Raw genomic sequence first — 21589 nt, forward strand, 5'->3', positions numbered from 1 at the left:
ACCTTACAGATTTTTCTGCAAAGGTGAACTTACCCTTTAAAGACTAAGCCTATTCTGTTGCTTACAAGTTAAAATCAGTATTGTTTTTTTTCTAGAAAATTACTTGGAACCCCCAAACATACCCCGCTCTCTAATTTAGTTTCACTTTGTTACCCGATTTCATGACATAGCCCTGCCAACTACATTGTTAATGCTAGTGTCCAATGAGACCACTTACATTGCCAGAAAGGACACTCTCATTGGACAGGGAACACAGTTCTGGCTTAAAAAGAAAAACAAAACAAAAATACACACACATATATAATCTCTATAACTAAACAGTAAAGTTAGCTCAATTTTTTTGTAAAATGTGAAAGATGATGTTACGCTGAGAACCGTGATCTTTTATTCTAAGCAAAAAAATTGTGATTCTCATTTTATCCAGCATCGTGAAGCTCAAGTATCTAGTTAATTCCTGTAGATGCACTGTTTTTTGTCTCTTTGTTTTTATAACCTACATTACGTATCTGTATCGTCATTAGTGATTTATTAGTTGAACATTTTGTCTTTTTTTTTTTTCAGCCTAACTATGTATGTAACGTTGTACACTAAACACTTTTTATAAACTGCTGAATGTTTTTTGCCATGTTTTTTCCCTATTAAAAGGGGAGATTCATTGAAAAAAAAAATGTATTCACCCTGAGACCATGACAACACTGCACAGCTACAACATTTGAGGCCATTTTAAATGTTTAATTTATTCAGCTCTGGACACCACTTGCTATTTGAGAAGGTGATTATTTATTCATGAAGGTTACTTTGTGACATTCGAGCAGATAGAGCTGAATATAGTCTTTAATGGACAAGTGGCATCAGAAAAGGAAACCTACCTTTAGGCTAAAAACCTAATTCCCTCTTTGTCTTATTTCTTACAGTAACTTCATGAACACCAGTGGGAAGACATGGGAGGGAGAAGACGAATCCATGGTCAGCCGTATGCAAAAGAAGTTTTGGAAAACCAAGCAAGTCTTAATAAAGGTTACAGGGAAAAAGGAAGATGAACATGTGGTTGCATCAGATGCTGAGCTGGATGCCAAGCTAGAGGTAGGAAAGGAAAATACTACAAAAAATAGGTCATGGTGAAAAAAAAACAACACATTTCTTGCTACTTAAAGTTGATGCAAACCCTCACATTTACCCAGTGAAGTGAATAGACTCAGATGATACACAGGGATGAAACAAATCTCCCTACATAAGTTTTTTACATGTACATCTGCTGTCTTCATCTTTATATACTGTTTAGAATATGCACATCATGATAGGAGATTTTCTCTTCCTGGTTAGCACTGCAGTGAAGCCTGGGCTTACAGCCAAGACAGCTGATTGGAGAAAAGGTACACACCCCCACTCCTTATAGGTAGAGACTTTCAGCTCTGTTTGTTGAATCACTCAGGACTCTGCTAAGCTATTTATAGCAACCTCTCCAACTCAAAACTCCAGCGCTTTTGTCAATGACGGAGAACTTATCAGGAGTTATCAGGCTGATAACAGAATAACTGAGCAGGAGAAAGCTAAGGGACATAGTGCTTTGAAGAGAGATAACAAAACACTGCAGATATATGTGGCCAACTCAAACTTCATGAATCGTGTTTACATCCACTTTAAGTAGGCATGTTTCTGATTATGGGTGAAAGAGAGCTGTACAAATCTAAAAAGAAATCCTTCTGCCATCATACAACCCTGGGCTAGCTTGCACTGCATGGCTTGAGCACAGTACCAATAGCTGCCCTCACTGCTGCTTCCATAAATAGTATTCAGCTGTTTGCAAGCTGCAAGCAAAAGATTGGGATATGCCTCAGGATGTCTATCATTCTTTGAGCCAGCCTTGCTCGTTCTCTCCTTCTTTGCCCTAGGCAGAAGCACTTGTGCAACTAAAAACTCCTAGGAGAGAAAATGACCAAATGGACATCCTGAGTTGGTTAGCTCATCCATGCGCACCCAGCTGTTCTGTTATCTTTATTAATCATTTTATCATTAAAAAAATGAACATGTTCCTAATAATTCACCATGTTAGCAAGCCAATTTTTCTATTGTTATAATTGGTCTACCTAGTTTTGATCCAGTTGGCAAAGGGATTTTCTCCCATAGCGCTTAAGATTCAATTTATGATATTGAGGTACTACATAAAGGTGTATTGATTATATAAACCTCCAACAAAAATATCATTTTCATTTCACAGGTATTTCATTCTATTCAGGCAACAGGATCAGAGCTTTTGAAAATAATTGAAAAATACCAGCAGGCTCTAAATGGTAAGTGTCAAAAACATCAAGACCCTAGAGTTTAAGTTTGACTATAAAAGTATTGCTAAGGCTGATGACACCCAGGTAATTCTACCACTTGTGTCAAATCACCAGTGGCAGGATCTTTGGACCAATGGAATCGCTACCTCTGTAGCCACAGGCATTGCTGAATCTCGATTGCTAGCGATAGGAGCGATGTCTTGCTCCCTTTGATACAAAGGGAGTTATTCCATAGGGACAAAACAGGCAATTGTTTTGCACAGAGCTGCCCCCGTCCTCCTCTTCTGGCACACCTCTCTGGTGCTTCTGGTTCCTCCTGCCTTCTGAGTACCCCCCTAACATGCCTTTTGCTAGGGGGGGATTACTGGTGTGGGCTCGCTCCTGAGCCCCACTGTGTGCCTATGGATGCAGCCAGCAGGCCTCAGAAATAAGGAACGAGCCCACACCAGTACCCCCTGGCAAACCGCTTGTTAGGGGGGTACTCAGAAGTCAGCAAGAGCCAGAAGTGCCAGAGGGGGACCCCAGAAGAGAAGGATCAGGGCAGCTCTATGCAAAACCATTGTCTGCTTTGCTCCACTCCCTCATCATATGATTGGCTCCTGCAACTATCAATCTGCCCACTGAGAAGGGAGAGAGCCGAGAGAGCTGCTGAGGGTCCTGGACACAGAAGTTTTTTTTTTTTTTACTCTAATGCATGAAAAATCCATTATTGTAAAAAACTTTACGGCTTTATAACCACTTTAAATACTATTGATTGATTCACCAACGGTGAAAGGTTGGTAAAGGTTGTATTCAGTGCTTTATAAATACACCCCAAAGTTTCTACTGATCGGCATTAGTTCTCTGCTTGATTTCGCTTATGCTTTTTTCATACTGGCTTCAGTGTGTACAATAAGAATTTGCAAAGCTTTCAGCTCTGTTGAAGCCTTCAAAGTATCATTCAGCTCTATGTTTGTTTGGAAATGCTAAACACACTTTTCAGTGAGCGCATTGACTGTTACTTTAAAACAGCTGCTAACAGGTGTGGAGATGTCTGTAATTATTTAGATATCAGACTCCCCATATTTTAAAAGTTGCATTTACAACAACTGCCACAAGATCCTAAAGTGGGTATACTGGCCATTCTCCATGAATATGTATTTCCGGAGTCTCTGTAGCTGCCCAATATACAAAGCTGCTTTTTGTAGCTCAGAAATGAATAGCGCGGAAATTGACCTCCCCAGTTTCCCAAACATTCACTCAACTCATTGTTGAAATGAAAAGGCTTACTGTTTATCATAGAGGATGTCTTCAAGTTCTTTATTCTGTGGATGTCCTATTTGTCTTCTCCCATTTTGGCCCTTAAATCCTGCCTTGACTAGGTTGTTTCATTCATGTCCCCAGTCCAACATGCCTCCAGGACCACACGGGATCAAACCACAAATCACAGTTCTTATTGTATTTTCAATTTGCTGGTATTGTTTATACTGCATAATTATCTTTTCACTTATCTGCAAAACTGTGCAGTGTTTGGCTAGGTTTACACTAGCTATTGCTCTGAAAAGCAATCTGGTGGATCGCTTTTCAGAGTGTGGCAGCGCAATTGCTGTCATGCTTTCAGGAGGCGATCCTGCCACTGTCTAAATGCCTGGTGTGTGTTTTTTCTTTTTTGCTGCCAATTAGCTGTTTATAATAATGAGGATAATGCACTGCAACTGTGAGCCCAGCATTTGGCTTGTGCTTGTGGTACAGTCCCATTGACTTGAATGGTGTGTTTGACATGTGATGCTGCCTGTCAACTAAGCATGTTGTGTTAACTTTGCCACGGTGCAAGGTATTGCAGCCGCGGTTTGTGAACAGCCTCCTGTGGCAGCTGTTTAGCCTTCAGGTGAGCCACTCTGGGTGGGGGTGGGGGGGCCGAGAGGGCTTGATTATAGGGAACAGTATTTAGCTTTTAGTGTGTGTTACACCACTTTTTTGTTTAATTGTGCAAAAGTTGGAAAAACTGAACTGATAGTTCTAATAAAAACCTGATTTTGCTAGTCGGCTTCAATAAGATTTAGGCTCCATGCACACTGGACGTTAAAATAACATTATAAAAACGCCAGTAGTCTTTCAACGTTTTTTTTAAAGTTTTTGCAATAGCGTTTATTAGCTTTTCTTTAGTGTTTTTCCGCGTTTTTTTTTTTTTCAATGGCTCAAAAACGTTAAACGCTGGTGAGCCACGTTTTTGAGCGTTTATCAGCATTTATGAGCGTTTGGCATTTTTTGTGGTCAGGAAAAGGACTCCTGAACGCGATTTTATGGCGTTGAGAAAAAAGCCCATAAACTCCACTGCTGATAAACATCCAAAAACGTCCATGTGTGCATGAACACATTGGATAACATAGAGGGGAGTTTATGGGCTGTTAAAAAAAATGCCCGAACTCCCAAAAACAGCCGTTCAGTGTGCATGGAGCCTTAGCAGTACTTCTTCTAGCTAGTCGAACGCTAGCCAAAGCCTGCTAGCAGCTTGTTGTATAGTGTTAGTTGACATTCAAACCTAACACCAAACCCCCTCAACTAATGGCACCCATCCGCCCCCCCCCAATCCTGAATTGTAAGCCACTTTACCGTCTGTCCAGCGCTGCCAGGATGGACAAGACAGGATCTAGTCTGACAGCACTGGCACATGGATGCTGCTGACCAGTCAGAATTTGTTTGGTCCATCCTAGCGGACAGGATGCAACCACTCTGAATTGCAGGAGGCAAGTATAGCAGGGAGGGGGTTGGGGATGGTTTAGGGGGTCTGGTGTTATGTCACCTTTACAGATTTTCTGTAAAGGTGAACTAACCCTTTAAAGCAGGGGTTTCCAAACTGGGTCCCGAACTTTCCAAAATTTATTACTGTAATGTATCTGTGGAGTTGCATCCACCTTTGCTTGCTTTTATCCTGTTCTTGGGGCATCCCTCCCCCCCCGCTGTCAGCAATAATGGGGCACAATTCCTACCACTGACATCAACAATAAGGCACTATTCTTCCCACTAATGCCAATGATGGGGCCTTATTCCTCCCACTGATGCCAATGATGGGGCCTTATTCCTCCCACTGATGCCAATGATGGGGCCCTATTCCTCCCACTGATGCCAATGATGGGGCCCTATAACTCCCACTGATGTCAATGATGGGGCACTATGCCTCCCACTGATGCCAATGATGGGGCACTTTTCCTCCTACTGATGCCAATGATGGAACACTTTTCCTCCTACTGATGCCAATGATGGGACACTATTCCTCCCACTGATGCCAATGATGGGGCACTATTCCTCCCACTGATGCCAATGATGGGGCACTATTCCTCCCACTGATGCCAATGATGGGGCACTATTCCTTCCAAAGATGGGGCACTATTCCTCCCACTGATGCCAACAATGGGGCAGTCTTGTCATCCACCTTGTACCAAAGATAGGGCATTTTTTACTCCCACTGGCCACGGTCTTGCCCCATCAAGTTTGAAGGGCCGTAAACCGGCCATTTGTTTATAAAGTTTGGAGACCCCTGCTTTAAAGTGACAGTCGGCACTCCTGTTAGGATTTGTGGTTAACATTCTCAAACTTATAAATTAATAGCTCTTTAAGTGCATCTAAACACAAAACTTAGCTTTGCAAAAATGTGCTGTAAAAACTGTTCTTATACAAGCCCATGTGAACTGGGCCTTAAAGTGTATCTAAACCCAAGAACAAAACTGTGATATATTGCAGTTTACCAGTCTTTGGATGGAGTGGTTGTAATAATGCACTTCCTGTCCTAGGGAAACCATGTTCACTTACCGTAATGTATCTGTGGAGTTGCAGGAGGAATCATGCCAGCACTACAGAACATCTTGCCCTTTCCTCCTCTCCATAGCATATATGGACGGTGTTCTAAATTCCAAAGGGGAGAAATGGGCGTGACTGATAAACTCTGCTTGAAGTAACACTGCAGATTGTACAGGACAGCAATTGATTTTTGATAGGCTCAGGAGGTATTTTTTGTACTTATCAAACAGATATAACAAAATGCTTTTAATCCTTTAACAGACCAGATGGGAGCAAAAAGAAGTTCAATGTTATGGTTTTATGTACATTTTAAAGAGTTGGATTGTTTTTCTTAGGTTGCCCTCACACATTCAATGCCAATCACCCTTAGCATAAATCTGTTGCCTGTTACAGACCCTTACATGAAGCTGACACGCACAGCCTGCTTGGTTAAATCCTGCATTCTGAAATTTCTTCTCCATACACATATTGGTTATTGACTACTATAGGCAATAATAGGCCTGTACAGGGCTTTTTTTCAGCAGGAACTAGGGGGAACTCAGTTCCACCACCTCTGGCTCAGGTCTTCTGCTCCCTGCTCACCACTATCACTTGGTGACATTGAAGTCCAGCTTCTGCGTTTACAAGTGATAGCTTATCTCCCGGTAGCTCCCACAGGTCAGATCCCACTGAGTGCTGGACAGGGACAAGGGAGAAACTGAACAGGTGCCCAGGGTTCAGTGCAGTCATGGGCAGGAGAGGATGTGTGGTAGGCCGCACCCTCTGTGGTCTCCATTTTTTTTCCCTGGTGACCAGTTGTTGATGCTCCTACTGCATGATCTCCCTTGCAAGTGACTGTAGTATAGTATAGTATGCTGGGAGGTACTACAGCCGCATAGGTGCTTCAGCTTAATTTTGCAACAAAGTTAAGACATATGACAGATGGTGGAGCTTTTAAGGAGGTGGAGAAGATGAGGGCAGTGGAGGGAGGGGGTTGTATGCAGAGGGAAGAGCTACTATTCAATGCCATTTGGCAGGTATGTGTGTGTGTGGTGGGCATGGTTGAGTTCCTGCACCTTTTCGCTGAGAAAAAAAGCCCTGGGCTTGTAACAGAATCAAGATGCATTTGCCACAGCTCCATTTATTGTCTTTGAGGGGAATGTGCTATGTCTAGACAAGTCTTTTTCTTATTTTATTTTTTTTTTCAATTTCCATGCTTGTGGATCCACTGCACTGCACTGGCTTGACCGAGAGAGGGAAAACTTCCATAATGAAGGATGTTCTAAAATGTACTACTTGAGTGTAGATTCTACAATATACTTGAGCATAAGGCCAACTGTCAAGCTTGAAGGCAGTATCTCTAAATTCAATGATTATGGAATAAGGAACATTAAACAATTAAATAACTTCATCAAACTGGTGAGATTTCAGTGTATTGGGTCCACTGTAAATGCTCATTATTTCCTGTACAGGTGCTAGCATCTTAAACCAGGGTGGCACAATTAATAAAGGGAAAAGTAGAAATGATTATTATTAAATCTGCAGTTCCCCATAAAGGAGGCAGCAGGATTGCTGCAAATTATTTATTATTATCTTTATTTTTTTTTTACTGGTGTTGGGTTTCAGAGATAGGTATAAGGCAGAAATGAGAATCCTAGTGAACACAACTGTAGCCATAGCAATTTAATCAATTTGATTACACTGATTTATCAACAGACATGTAACACAGGGGACAAGGGTGAAACTGTAGAGTAACTCAAGCAAACACAGATTCTTATTTACAGTAAATCACCAGCTAAAACAGATCCATCCAATAGTCTTATCAGACTATTGTGAGTTCTTTGTGAAACCTTTTTGTATGAGTTTCGGTACAAAAGCATTCACACATCTTATATAAAGTGCTATACAAACTAACAATGTTCTACATCTGTTGGTAGTTTTGTTCACCACTCTGACAAGCCCATTTCCCTTTTTTTCTTCTTTCTTTTTGTTTTCCTTTTTTTTTCTCTTCTTTTCTTTTTTGGAGCCCTCATTTTATATACTTTAATTTGGGTGTTTGGTATCCATCATTATAATGCTTAGCTTCCCTTTTTTTTCATTAGTTGTTGACTTTATATGCTCTAATTTGATCAGCTGTTCTAAACAAGTCTGTACTAATAACATTACATGCCAAGCGCCATGTCCATGTTGTCAATCTTATCTTTTTTTAACACCTATGGGCTGTATTATGTACTCAAGCTTTTTTCTTTTTCTGTAAATTTTTATAATGAACATTTAAAAAAAAAAAAAAAAAAAACATCTTATTTACATCTGCTAGTAGTACTTGCTCAAATCCAACTGGGCTTGTTCTGAACACATCCAGTTGGATGTGACTAACTACTGCTAGCTATACTATTACTTGAATAAGTGAGTACCTTCACAGATGGCTTTTTATCATCTTCAATAAAGAAGACATGACATACTTTCTCTAGGTGACTGCACATGCCCAGCTTATTACTCTCTGGATTGCTCTTGTGCAACCTGACCTAAAGGCCAGCCACTGCTCCACACTTCCACTGACAGTCATGTTGAGACAGATTCCCACAAAATCAGGATGGGCCAGTTTTGTAGTCATGAAACAAGGTCTTGTCTTTTCCTTTTGATAAAGAAGGACCTACTGTGCACAAAAAAAAAAACACTTCTACCAATTGGCAGTGGCTTAAAGCCAGTATTTGTTTTCTTGTTTGAATGGAGCATCTAGGGTGATAACCCAGCACTGAAGAGTCAGTTCTAGATTGAGTTAGCCTCTTAGTCTCAAGGATGATGGAAAACCTATTCTACAGATGTGAGGCTAACGCTCCTTAATGGAGCATTTTAGTTCAGATGTTCTCTGTATATTCACTCTTCTTCATCAGCTCTCTCTCAGGAGGAAAATGATTTTGGTTTGCACTTGAAGGCCCATGCTCAGCAGAACAGCACACAGGCTGGAAGAATGATGAAGGCCACCGGCAATGCTCTGTGCTCGGCTGCTGGTCAAAGGTACGTTACTAATTTTGTCTGCCAAGATGGGACGTTACTGACCTCCTAAAGTGATTTGTAAAGGGTTATTATTTTTAAATATTAAACAATACCTGCTCAGTGGGTCCTGGGTCATCCTGCTCTCCGTGTGCCACCATAGGGAGCCGCTTCCCGTTGTAACACATTTGTGGGCTTGATCCTAATCCGCACTGCCTATGTCACTTGCTCCCTTGTCACAAGATTTCCATGACAGCAGAAGGAGCCAATGGCTCCTGCTTCTATCAGTCTGCCCCTCGTGGGAAGGGAGAACGCTGCTGCTCTCAGGCACAGCGTTGGATCGAGCTCAGGCTCAGGTAAGTATAAAGGGGAGCTGCACGTAGAAGATTTTTTACCCTAATGCAGAGAATGAATTAAGGTAAAAAATCTTCTGCCTTTAGAACCACAATAATATAGTGTTTGCAGAGTTAAAGGTACCCACAGAATCCTACAACAGCAAGGATAATCCTTTGTTTTATTCTCTTGTGTGTTCTTAGGTTGGCCCTCTGTACTCCGCTGTATCGCCTTGAACAAGAAGTGGACACTTTTACAGGTCGAGCAGTATCAGATACTCTCCTGACTGTCAACCAAATGGAGAAGGCACGGACAGAATACAGAGGAGCCTTACTATGGATGAAGGATGTGTCTCAAGAGTTGGATCCTGACACCTATAAGCAGATGGAGAAATTCCGAAAGGTCAGCAGAACCATAAAATAAAAAAGAAACACATTACAACTAGGTTTATGTAACCAAACCATTCAGACCATTCACAAATTATATAGGCATGCATTTTCAGGGGATTGTCAGAAATATTAGGATTCATGATGGAAGGATAGTTGTGAGAAGAGTTCCTTTCTATACATCACTGACTTAATATTAATGCCACAATAACAGGAAGTAGAGTAAAATTTAATGTGACACAAACAGTATTAAAAACACTTTACCACTGGTGGAATGGAAAAGCGTTAGAACCTCCTGTTATTTATTGCCATCTGTAGGACGATTGGTGCCAAGTGACAGGAGGTGGAGGGAAATCTTTCCAACATAGGCACACAAAACAGTCAAGACCTGGCATGGGTACATACCCCCCTCTACATTATAAAAAAACCCCAAAAAACTAAGGATTTGTCTGGAGTTCTACTTTAACCCTTTCATGACTAAGCCTATTTTTGAAATTTGGTGTTTACAAGTTAAAATCCATATTTTTTGCTAGAAAATTACTTAGAACCCCCAAACATTATATATATTTTTTTAGCAGAGAATCTAGAGAATAAAATGACGATTGTTGCAATATTTTTTATCACACGGTATTTGTGCAGCGGTGTTTTAAACGCAAATTTTTGGAAAAGTGACACTTTCATGAATTTTAAAAAATCCAAACAGTAAAGTTACCCCAATTTTTTTGTATAATGTGAAAAATGATGTTACGCCGAGTAAATAGATACCAAACATGTCACCCTTTATAATTGCACGCACTCGTGGAATGGCGACGAACTACGGTACCTTTGAATTTCCATAGGCGACGCTTTAAAAAATTTTTTACGGTTACCAGGTTTGAGCTACAGAGGAGGTCTAGGGCTAGAATTATTGCTCTCGCTCTGATGATCGCGGCGATACCTCACATGTGTGGTTTGAACACCGTTTACATATGCGGGCGCGACTTCCGTATGCGTTTTCTTCGCTGCGCGAGCTCGCGGGGACAGGGGCACTTTAAAAAAATTTTTTTTTTTTTTATTTATTTTATTTATTTTTGTACTTTATAAATTGTGTTTTAAAATTTTTTTTTTTTTTTTTTTACTTTTATTGCTGTCACAAGCAATGTAAACATCCCTTGTGACAGTAATATGTGGTGACAGGTACTCTTTATGGAGGGATGGGGGGTCTAAAAGACCCCCCATCCCTCCTTTACACTTCAAAGTATTCAGATCGCCGAAAACGGCGATTCTGAATACTGTGTACTTTTTTAAATTCGGCGCCATTGGCAGCCGAGTAAACGGGAAGTGACGTCATGACGTCGCTTCCGCGTTTACAGCAAGAAGGCTGGAACGAAGCCGCTCGCAGCTTCGTTCCAGTACGCCCCCAGCCGCCGAAGGCAGCGGAACGGACACCGGGCCTCCCGATCGCACGGGAGGCCCGGTAACAGCGGCGGGAGGCGGCGGGAGGGGGGGGATGTCCCCTCCCGCTCCTCCGGTATAACAACCGAGCGGCTTTTAGCCGCATCGGTTGTTATACTCGGGTAGCCGATCGCCCGCTGAAAAAACGGTACCGGGATGATGCCTGCAGCTGCGGGCATCATCCCGGTATAACCCCGGAAAGCCGAGTACGCATATATGCGTTCGGTCGGCGGGAAGGGGCTCCTCCTCATTTCATGCCATTGTAGTGACTTATGCCGCGTACACACGATCGGACTTTTCGACCGGACTTGTCCGACGGATGCAGACGGACCAAATCCGGCGGACAATCCGATCGTGTGTGGGCTTCACCGGACCTTCAGCGGACTTTTCCAGTCACAAATCTGACAGACTTTAGATTTGGAACATGCTTCAAATCTTTACGTCATAACTCCGCCGGACCCAGAAATCCGCTCGTCTGTATGCTAGTCCGACGGACAAAAACCCATGCTAGGGCAGCTATTGGCTACTGGCTATCAACTTCCTTATTTTAGTCCGGTGTACATCATCACGTACAAATCCGTTGGACTTTGGTGTGATCGTGTGTAGGCAAGTCCGGTCGTTAGAAAGTCTGTTGAAAGTCCGCCAAAAGTCCGTCGAAAGTCTGTCGGACGGGCTGTCGGACTTTTGTAGCTGAAAAGTCCGACCGTGTGTACGCGGCATAAAGGTTTAGATTTTGGATGAGATGATATTTTGATATATTGATATTAGCCCTAACGCGTTAAGAAGCTGGAAGAAAAAAAGAAATATGGAAAAATGCATGTCATATCTCTCCAGTTATCTCCCCACAGCTCCATCTCTCTTATGTTCTCCTTTAATAGTGTAGCTGTGGCTGTTCCATTCAGTCAGCTAGGGTTGCTAAGGCTGCCATGGGAATAAAGTTAAAGCAAATTTTAACAAAAGTCCATAAATGTAACATTTTAAAAACAAATGTATTTTACAGCAGATTTACCAGGTTTTGTACATGTGATTATTTGACATTTCCTTTTTATTTTTATTTTAATTCTGTACAGATGATGCTTTACCTCTAGTACCAAATGATGATAAATATTGAATTAGAATATTAAAGATGTCACAGATGCTCAGATAAAACAGGACTTTTTATCAAATCATTGCTCTGAAAACAATGCCTGTATATTTCTAGGTGCAAATACAAGTTAGGAGCACCAAGAGCCAGTTTGACAAGACAAAGATGGATGTATGCCAGAAAGTAGATCTGCTTGGAGCCAGCCGCTGCAACTTACTGTCACATTCACTAGCATCCTATCAGGTACAAGGTTTTAGGAACTAGAAGTTGGATTCCTCCTTCTGATTGTGATCACTGACTTGATTTGATGTGATTCTACGAAAATGTGGTCATTTATTTAAATGTCTTGCCTAAGAAAAGATGCCACAAGTTGCCTGATATATATATATATATATATATATGAGTATGTGTTTTTGTTTTTTTTCTTTTTAAGCCAGAACTGTGTTCCCTGTCCAATGAGAGTGTCCTTTCCGGCAATCTAAGTGGTCTCATTGGACACTAGCATTAACAATGTAGTTGGCAGGGCTATGTCATGAAATCGGGTAACAAAGTGAAACTAAATTAGAGAGCGGGGAGAGTGGGAAGCTTTTCAGGCTAATCATGGTATTGTACATCCTGTGGCCTTTGCTCTTAGGCAGAACATTTGCTTGTAAGATATATTTTAAGTTGGCGTACAGGACCACATTAAAGTGTCAATAAACCCAAAACCAAAAATATAATATATTGCAGCTTACCAATCCTTAGATGTGGCTGCATTTAGACTTCTTTTTTTGTTTTTTCCCCTCTGTTTCCACATGGTGATCTGGCCAGTTATACACCTCCCCGTATTTGAGTGCCCTCACTCTGGATGAATGAGCACTGGGTGCACATTTGGACAGCAGCACTGTCAATCTTGGGGGGGGGGGGGGGGGAGTAGTGTTGGATGTACTATCAGATTTAAATGCACTAACAAATTGAAGCAAAACTCCAGCTAATACTTTTTAAGCAGTTACATCCACCATTCTGTTCCTTTTGGAATAAAGGCTTTACATAAATAAAAGCGGATCACTGTATGCACCTCTGTCAGTGGTAAATGGTTTGTCTCATCACTGTAACATCTGCAAGAGAGCGTTTCCTTTTGAAAAACAACAGATGTACTATCTGGATCACCAGATGAAAATAGAAACAAGCTTAAAAAAGAAATCTAATACAGCCATCGCATATAAGAATTGGTAAGCTGCAATATAATGTCTTCTTTTTGGGGTTAATACTGCTTTAGGCTAAACTTGTAAGTACTGTACTTATAAACTTAAAGAAATACATTCATAAAATTCTGCCTGAGTGCAGATACCTTTTCACCTTTTTGTTAGCCCCGAAAAGCTTTTTTATATGCTGGTCTTTCTGATTTTTGGACCAAGCTTTGCCTAGCTGCCATCTTCCATAAGAATGCTTTAAAGGCCAATAATGGACTAGGGATTATTGGTGGCTGAGGCTTAGCCCTGACGTCCGTGAAATCAAGTACTTGGTAACAAAGTGAAACCAGTTTCAGAGGAGTGCACAGAAGATTGCTTTTCTGGATAATAAAGAGGGCTGGAAAATACTTTTTAAAGTTTCAGATACTGACAGTTCACTTTATTAATAGTCTTGTCATTAACTGTACCTGAAGGGTTAGTTGCAGTCTCGGTGCATTATACAGTAAAATTCCATGTCAGTGTGCCAATGCCTGTTGTCTTTTTTTCCTAACAGAGAACGCTTGTTCAGTTTTGGAAGACGACAGCTCATCTAATGTCTGAAATTCAGGAGGAATTTCAAGAGATGCTTCCATATACTCCGTCCTATCTTAAGGTTTGCATTGTTAGTCTCCAAGCAATGTTTAAAGATAGAAACATTTTATTCATGGCGTTAAAATTTGCTAGCAGTTCTATTTCAGAATCTTTTTCCTTGTGGCTTAGACATTGCCATTTCTGTGAATAGTCACACTATTCTCCTCCTTCAAATTTTTAACCTTTTTAACTGAAAATTGGATCTCTGATTAGAACTTCATCTGCTGTCATATGATGTCTGCATTGTCTTGGTGGATTTCAGTTGTGATTTTATCTATCTTGTAGACTTGTTACATCAGACAGAGACTGTCTGAGCATGGCTTGGCATGTACCTGACCAAGTGTGAGACTGATTGGCAGGTTTGTGAACGGTATTTGTGTCACCTAGGTTTCTTGCCTACATAGAGTATGGGACTCGAGTGTTTGAGAAAACAAGCTTTTTGTTTCTCAGATTATGTAGGCTATGGTTTGGGTCCTGAAGTCTGGAGGCTTTGTAGAGCTTTGAGTGGAAGAAACCCTCTGTTCCTAGCGCCACATCGTAGGTGGTAGTCAGCCCTCACTAATTGTGCAGCTGTGCCCAGGTCCTTTTTGTTTAGGAGCTAACAGAGTTTGACCTTTCACATGGACGGATAGAATGGTGCTTTTAGCTGCGGATTTTCTCATTTTCTACCGCAGCTAAAAGCACACAATGCTTTCCTATGGCCCCATTCACACACTGCGTTTAGCTGCGAATTAGATACATGTGGTTCCGTGCGGATAGAAAAAATAGAATTGACTGCGTCCAGGAGCGATTTAGCGCAGCGCACATAACCGCAGGTAATCGCAGTGCACTGTGTCAGCTGCGGATAACAGTGCCGAGCTGCTCTTCGGGAAAGGAAAAATTATTTTTCCTTTCCCGATGAGTGACAAGCACAAGGGAGCCCCCAGATCCCGGCCCCCCACCCTATGTGAATGAGTATGGGGTACATGGTACCCCTACCCATTCACCTAGGGAAAAAGTGTCAATAAAAAAAAAATGCTACACAGGTTTTTAAAGTAATTTATTAGACAGCTCCGGGGGTCTTCTTCCAGCTTCGAGGGTCTTCTTCCGACTTCGGGGGGTCTCTCCGTTTCTTCTCCGTGCTCTCCGGGTCTTCTGCCGGGCTCCTCCGCTATCTTCTGCTCTTTTGCCGCTCTTTTGCTAGCGGAGGAGCCCGCCCGGTCTGCTGCCTTCTGCCTTCTTCCCTCTTCTCTTCTTCCGATGTTGACACGAAGCTCTCTCCGGCTGGAATGCTCTCTGGGCGCTCCGCTCTGACTTATATAGGCGGTGACCCCGCCCCCTTATGCCATCACAGTCCGTGGGCATGCTGGGACTGTGACGGCATAAGGGGGCGGGGTCACCGGGTGATGTTGACCACACTCCCTAAAACGTCACAGTCCCAGCATGCCCAGGGACTGTGACGGCATAAGGGGGCAGGGTCACCGCCTATATAAGTCAGAGCGGAGCGCCCAGAGAGCATTCCAGCCGGAGAGAGCGTCATGTCAACATCAGAAGAAGAGAAGAGGGAACAAGGCAGAAGACAGCAGACCAGGCTCCTCCGCTAGCAAAAGAGCGGCAGAAGAGCAGAAAATAGCGGAGGAGCCCGGCAGAAGACCCGGAGAGCGCGGAGAAGAACCGGAGAGACCCTCGAAGTCGGAAGAAGACCCCCGAAGCTGGAAGAAGACCCCCGGAGCTGTCTAATAAATTAATTTAAAAACCTGTGGTTTTTTTTTTTTATTGACACTTTTTCCCTATGTGAATGGGTAGGGGTACCATGTACTCCATACTCATTCACATAGGGTGGGGGGCCGGGATCTGGGGGCTCCCTTTTTAAAGAGGGCTGCTGGATTCCGATAAGCCCCCCCGCACGCAGACCCCGACAACCAACGGCCAGGGTTGTCGGGAAGAGGCCCTTGTCCTCATCAACATGGGGACAAGGTGCTTTGGGGTGGGGGGGGCCGAAGGGCGCCCACCCTCCCCCAAAGCACCCACCCCCCATGTTGAGGGCATGCGGCCTGGTACGGCTCAGGAGGGGGGGGGGGGCGCTTGCCCGTCCCCACCCCCTTTCCTGACCGACCGGGCTGCGTGCTCGGATAAGGGTCTGGTATGGATTTTGGGGGGGACGCCACGCCGTTTTTTCGGCGTAGAGGGTTCCCCTTAACATCCATACCAGACCGAAGGGCCTGGTATGCCCCTGGGTGGTAATTTGGCGTGGAGTCCCCCCTCAAGATTCATACCAAACAGTGCGAGTCGGTACCCTGTCGGGTTGCCATGGAAATGGAAAACCACAGCTAAACGCAACCGCAGCTAATCGCACTGTGCAAATGCCGCTGATCGCAGTGCCTGGAGTCTTGAATTTCACAGGAAAAAAACATGCTTTTAACTGCGGCGAAGGCTCCTTCCTCAGCTGTGAGCAGTGTGTATATGCAGACACTAAGAAGGTTTTTACATTCAACTGCACTGATGACTGTGAACGATAGTCTGTGTGGTGACAAAATGGAAGGTCTGAGTGGACCAGAATAGCCAGAAGCCCACACCAATTTTTGTTGTTTAAAGTGATGGAAACCTTTTGCATGGGAAACCCTGCTGTAAGGAACATTTGCTGTTCAATACATGTGAGAGAGAGCCCTAGAATACAAAGATGGAGTGGAATGAGCTCTATATTTGAAGCTGAATCCTGACATATGGCATAAGTATGCAAAGGGCATAATTGGATTCTGATGATCAATAAAAAAATAAGTTCTGTGATGATCTGTGTATGCTCTATGCTAAGGGTCATTAATTGAAACCACTTATTGTGTATTTACCTGCAAGAGTTAAAGAGCCTAATTTGACAAAAGATTTTCTAACCCACGCTAATGAAAATAAATAATTTTTCCTCTAAAACACCAGCTTCTGTATAAGATATCCCCTTAATATCAATAAACGTTAAATATATAACGACATAATAGCACTATATCTTATTAGTTATTTCAAAAGCCTAATTTGCTGAAACTGTGCAAGTGCTGTGGACTAAGTAAGGGTGTGTCTGCACTATGGGGTGTTCAGAAATTGACATTGCTGAATTGAAAGACCGAATTCTGTGGTTAGAGGGAATTTTACCACCTGGGCAAGCCCCACGTGTGCCCAAACAGATTCCTCCCAGTTTGGGAGTCTGCTGTGGACTGGTGTAATCATCATTTGGCAGCAGTGACTCAAGCTACAAATAGTGGCAAGACACCCTTAGTTCTGTGAAAGAGCCCAAAGCAAAGTGGGTAAAAGTAAACCAGCTGTATTTTTGCGAAGGATGCTCCCTAAGGATGATTTAGAAGCATTCCTAGAGAACTTTGAGCGGATTACTGTGTGAGATGTATGGTCCAACGAATGCTGGGCAGGGTATCTGGTACCATTCTTAATGAAAAAACCCAAAGGATCTGTATGCTGATGAGTCAAAAGGGTGAGAACTATGATACATTGAAAAAAATGTTTTACCTGCACTAGGATTCCAGCACCTGCACAGAAAGTGGAGGGGGGATGGCAATAGCTGGGTCTTGAGTGAGATAAGTGTTTGGCGGGTATAGACTGTCCTGCATCTCCTTCCGATTCACAAGTATTGTATGGTGTTGTCAGGGCTGGGCTCAGCCCTTTCTTCCTCAGCTGTCAGCTAATTGCCAGTTCCTTTCTCTCCACAGTGACTCAGCTGTTGATGATCTGCTTGTCAGTCCTGCCTATTTAAAGCTATCCAGCTCACTTCATCTCTGCCTTCGTCTTTGGTCACATCTCTGAGACTTTCTCCTGCGTTGCTGTTGAAGACTTGCTCGGCTGACGTCCCTTCTGGCTTCTGATCCTGCTTGCTGTTCTACTACGTTGATCTCTGGCTCTCTGACATTGGCATTGGCTGACTACCCGATCTGGTTACTGAACTCTGGCTACGTATTGACTACGCTTACTCTGTTTACCCTTTTATTATTATTAAACAAGTGTGATTTACTGTACTTCTGTCTTGGTCTGATTCAGGTTTATGACAGTAGGCGAAGGCCATGAATTCAGAAGATGCAGTCAGTCCACTTGGTGATAATATGGTAATGGTAATGGTAATATGGTTGGTAATATTTTTTCCAGATTTATGACCAGGATCACCGCATGGATCAGTTTGCCTTGGCGTTACAAACACTCCTGAGTCGCACGGCTAACCTGGAATCTTCCACTATACACTAGTACAACCTGTGTTGCAGGCCGTCCCTGCTGCTGCTCCAGTCTCTGTGCAGGCACCTGCCTCGAGTATTACCTCTATAAGAGGCATGTCTGGTTCCGCTCCGCTTCCCCAGCGATTTGGGGGTGATCCAGTTCAATGTAGAGGGTTTCTCAACCAGGTTGAGATATACTTTGAGATGCTGCCCCAGGCGTTTCCCATGGATAGAAGCAAAGTAGGTTTCATGATATCTTTGCTTTCTGAGATAGCCTTGGCCTGGGCAAACCCTCTATGGGAGACGCAAAAACCCATGGTTCTGAGTTACCCAGAATTTGCGGCTTCCTTCAAAAAGGGTATTTGACGTTCCCGCACGCTTCGCTTCTGTTGCCACGAGCCTCATGTCCATCAAACAGAGTACGAGAACTGTTGCCGATTACGCCATTGAATTCCGTACTCTGGCAGCAGAGGTTGCTTGGAACAATGTGGCCATCGCGGCTGCCTTCTCTCATGGTCTCTTGGTTAACATCAAGGATGAGATGGCAGCCTGAGATATACCCACTGAGCTGGAGATGTTGATTACATTTGCCACCCTCATTGACTCCAGACTCTGAGAAAGACTCTCTTTTAAGGAGCGCTGGCGCAAGCCTCCTGTACATCTGTCTCCGAGCTTTGCAGTCCTACCCTTGCCTCCCTCACCTCCCATGCCTCCTGGTACCGAGTCGGTCTGTGATGATGAACCCATGCACTTGGGCTTCACGCGTCTCTCTACGGATGAGAGAGCCCTTAGAAGGAGGGAGAGATTGTGCATTTATTGTGGCCAGGCTGGTCACTTTTTGTCTTGTCCTACCCATCCAGGGAATGCCCGCACCTTGAGGTCCTGTCGCGGACAGACCTTAGGGGGCGTTGTTTCGTCTCCAGTTTCCCAGAAAGATAAGCCCCTGGTTTCGGTTACCCTGTCTTGGGCTGAGTCATCCGTCGAGTTACAGGCTCTAATTGACTCTGGGGATGCAGGCCTGTTCATTGATGCTGCCTTTGTATCGAAGCACTCGATTCCGCTGCAGCTGCGTGACACTCCACTTGCCATTGAGGCTCTTGACGGGAGACCTCTACAGCATGCCCATGTGACTCATGAGACTGTTCCATTGTCCATGGCCGTAGGGGCCCTTCACCATGAGATAATCCAATTCCAAGTTATTTCCTCACCTAAGTTTCCGCTGGTTATTGGTTATGCTTGGTTACAGAGGCACAACCCTTCTTTTGATTGGCTCCCTGCTGAGGTTCTGTCCTGGTCCCCACAGTGCAGTGAGAGATGCTTCCAGAAGGTAGCCAAGGTCCTGAGCACCTCTTCACTCTCCTCCCTGCCGGAGGAGTACAGCGATTTTAGCGATGTCTTTGACAAATGTCAAGCCGGTACTTTGCCTCCACATCAGTCGTATGATTACGCAATTGACCTTCAACATGGTGCCATACCCCCTCATGGCCAGGTTTACCCTTTGTCGTTCTTGGAGAATAAGGCCATGGAGGAGTATGTTGCAGACGCACTTTCTCGTGGTTTCATTCGCAAATCCTCGTCTCCTGCTGGTGCTGGTTTCTTTTTTGTGAAGAAGAGTGGTGAACTAAGACCTTGTATCGATTATAGGGGTCTCAATCGTTTCACGATTAAGAATGCCTATCCCATTCTGTTGATTACAGAGTTATTTGACTGCCTCAAGGGAGCAACAGTTTTCACGAAGCTGGATTTGAGGGGCATATAATCTCATCAGGATTAAGGAGGGCGATGAGTGGAAAACTGTTTAATACCAGATCAGGTCATTATGAGTACCTCGTAATCCCTTTAGGCCTTTGTAACGCTCCGGCAGTTTTCCAGGAGTTCGACGATATCCTTATATTTTCCAAGTCCCCGGAGAGCCACCACACAGATGTCTGTCGTGAACTTCAGAGACTACGAGAGAACAATCTCTATTGTAAATTGGAAAAGTGCGAATTCCATTGTGAACAGGTGAAATTCCTGGGCATGTCATTTCCACTGATGGTTTTTTGATGGACTCAGAGAAACTTTCAGCGGTCCTACAGTGGCCTCGACCCGTGGGTTTACATCCTCTGCAGCGTTTTCTTGGCTTTGCCAACTATTATCGGAAGTTTATTCGTAACTTCTCATCTCTGGTCAAGCCCCTGACTGATATGACCAGGAAAGACGGCAACCCACAGAGTTGGTCTCCGGAGTCCATTAAGGCCTTTGAGAGTCTCAAGGTTGCGTTTGTTTCTGCTCCTGTGTTGGCACACCCTGATCCTACGTTGCCTTTTATCCTAGAAGTTGATGCTTCCGAGACTGGAGTTGGCGCCCTTCTGTCTCAGCGTCCTAACTCTGAATGCGCTATGCATCCGTGTGGCTACTTTTTCCAAGAAATTGTCACCGGTAGAGTGCAATTACGAGATTGGTGACAGAGAGCTGTTGGTGATCATTTTAGCCCTGAAAGAATGGAGACCTCTCCTTGAAGGTACCACTGTGCCGGTTCTCATTCTTACTGACCATAACAATCTCACATTTTTTTCTGAGGCAAAGCGCCTCTCTCCCAGAAGGGCACAATGGGCTCTTTTCTTGTCGAGTTTTAATTACATTGTTTCATTCTTACCCGGTACTAAGAATCTAAGGGCTGACGCCTTGTCACAACAATTTTCCTCCACTTCCAAGAGATAGAGTCAGTTTCGGTTCCTGTGATTCCACCTGATCTTATTCTGGCTACGGTTCACACCAGTCTTACTTCTCCTTTTGGGTGACAAAATTCTTGCTGCTCAGGTCGATGCTTCTCCTGAGAAACCTTGTGACCGCTGCTTTGTCCCAGAGTGTCTCCGTATTGCCGTGCTCCAGACTTACCATTCTCCCAAGGCTGCTGGCCACCCTGGGAGGAATCAACTCATTTGGGCCATTTCCCAACAATTCTGGTGGCCTAGTCTACGCGCTGATGTAACTGCCTTCGTAGCTGCCTGTTCCGTGTGTGCTCAGAGTAAGACTCCACGACACCTTCCAGTGGGCCTCCTACAACCCATACCCAATGGAGAGAGGCCCTGCACCCACCTGTCTATGGATTTCATTGTGGAGTTACCCAACTCCCAGGGCAACACAGTTCTCCTTTATGGTGGTTGACCGGTTCTCGAAAATGTCACATTGTATTCCACTCAAGAACCTTAACAGCTAAAAAATGGACTTTGAAGGCACACAGGTATACTATCTATAAAAGGTCAAATAGTTTTATTTGGGTATGGTCTACAAAAAGTAAGAACAGTTAATGCAGGTAAATACATAAAACAAAAAATATTTGCATATAATT

The 21589-nt window shown here is 43.6% G+C and overlaps 1 protein-coding gene across 4 annotated transcripts in view; it reads left to right on the forward strand.

The window, feature by feature from the left end:
- Positions 1 to 21589, forward strand: part of ICA1L (islet cell autoantigen 1 like) — a 194056-nt gene that overhangs the window by 13847 nt on the left and 158620 nt on the right. For all 4 annotated transcript variants that reach the window (XM_073633283.1, XM_073633282.1, XM_073633281.1 and 1 more), the window contains exons 3-8: positions 915 to 1083; positions 2219 to 2291; positions 8933 to 9056; positions 9569 to 9767; positions 12387 to 12512; positions 13995 to 14093. In XM_073633283.1, the coding sequence (XP_073489384.1) occupies positions 922 to 1083; positions 2219 to 2291; positions 8933 to 9056; positions 9569 to 9767; positions 12387 to 12512; positions 13995 to 14093 (783 nt within the window). In that variant the 5' untranslated portion in view covers positions 915 to 921. The remainder of the gene's footprint in view (positions 1 to 914; positions 1084 to 2218; positions 2292 to 8932; positions 9057 to 9568; positions 9768 to 12386; positions 12513 to 13994; positions 14094 to 21589) is intronic.

Source organism: Aquarana catesbeiana, linkage group LG06 (genome assembly GCF_042186555.1).
Source record: "Aquarana catesbeiana isolate 2022-GZ linkage group LG06, ASM4218655v1, whole genome shotgun sequence".
Classification (NCBI taxonomy): Eukaryota; Metazoa; Chordata; class Amphibia; order Anura; family Ranidae; genus Aquarana; species Aquarana catesbeiana.